At 66.9% G+C, this 459-nt stretch overlaps 1 protein-coding gene across 1 annotated transcript in view; it reads left to right on the top strand.

Moving 5' to 3' along the window:
- Positions 1 to 345: 345 nt before the first annotated feature.
- Positions 346 to 459, top strand: part of LOC119591195 (zinc finger protein basonuclin-2-like) — a gene marked incomplete at its 5' end in the record, with an annotated part of 23,234 nt that continues 23,120 nt past the window's right edge. The window contains 1 exon segment of the mRNA XM_037939906.1: positions 346 to 459. Within this exon segment, the coding sequence (XP_037795834.1) occupies positions 346 to 459 (114 nt within the window).

Below are 459 nucleotides of genomic sequence, written 5' to 3'. Positions count from 1 at the left end.
CTCAGATAAGCAATAGATCATTAAGATAGATAAGGAGACAGACTGTCCTCAAGACGCCCCTTCCTCCTCCTCCCGACGCCCCATCTTCCTCCTCCCGACGCCCCTTCTTCCTCCTCCCGACGCCCCTTCTTCCTCCTCCCGACGCCCCTTCCTCCTCCTCCCGACGCCCCTTCCTCCTCCTCCCGACGCCCCTTCTTCCTCCTCCCGACGCCTCTTCCTCCTCCTCCCGACGCCCCTTCTTCCTCCTCCTCCGAACGCCCCTTCTTCCTCCTCCCGACGCCCCTTCTTCCTCCTCCCGACGCCCCTTCTTCCTCCTCCTCCTAACGCCCCTTCTTCCTCCCGCAGCGCTGGAGAAGCTGGGTTTCCGGGGCGTGTTCGGCGGCGGCCTGGGCGGGGCGCTGGGCGGCCTGGGAGCCAGCCTGGGCGCCGCGCTGTCCATGAGCACCGGCGACCGAGGCA

The sequence above is a fragment of the Penaeus monodon genome, chromosome 28 (assembly GCF_015228065.2).
Source record: "Penaeus monodon isolate SGIC_2016 chromosome 28, NSTDA_Pmon_1, whole genome shotgun sequence".
NCBI classification, from domain to species: Eukaryota; Metazoa; Arthropoda; class Malacostraca; order Decapoda; family Penaeidae; genus Penaeus; species Penaeus monodon.
The sequence above is the reverse complement of the archived record's forward strand: the minus strand, read 5'-3'. Positions and strand labels throughout refer to the sequence as shown.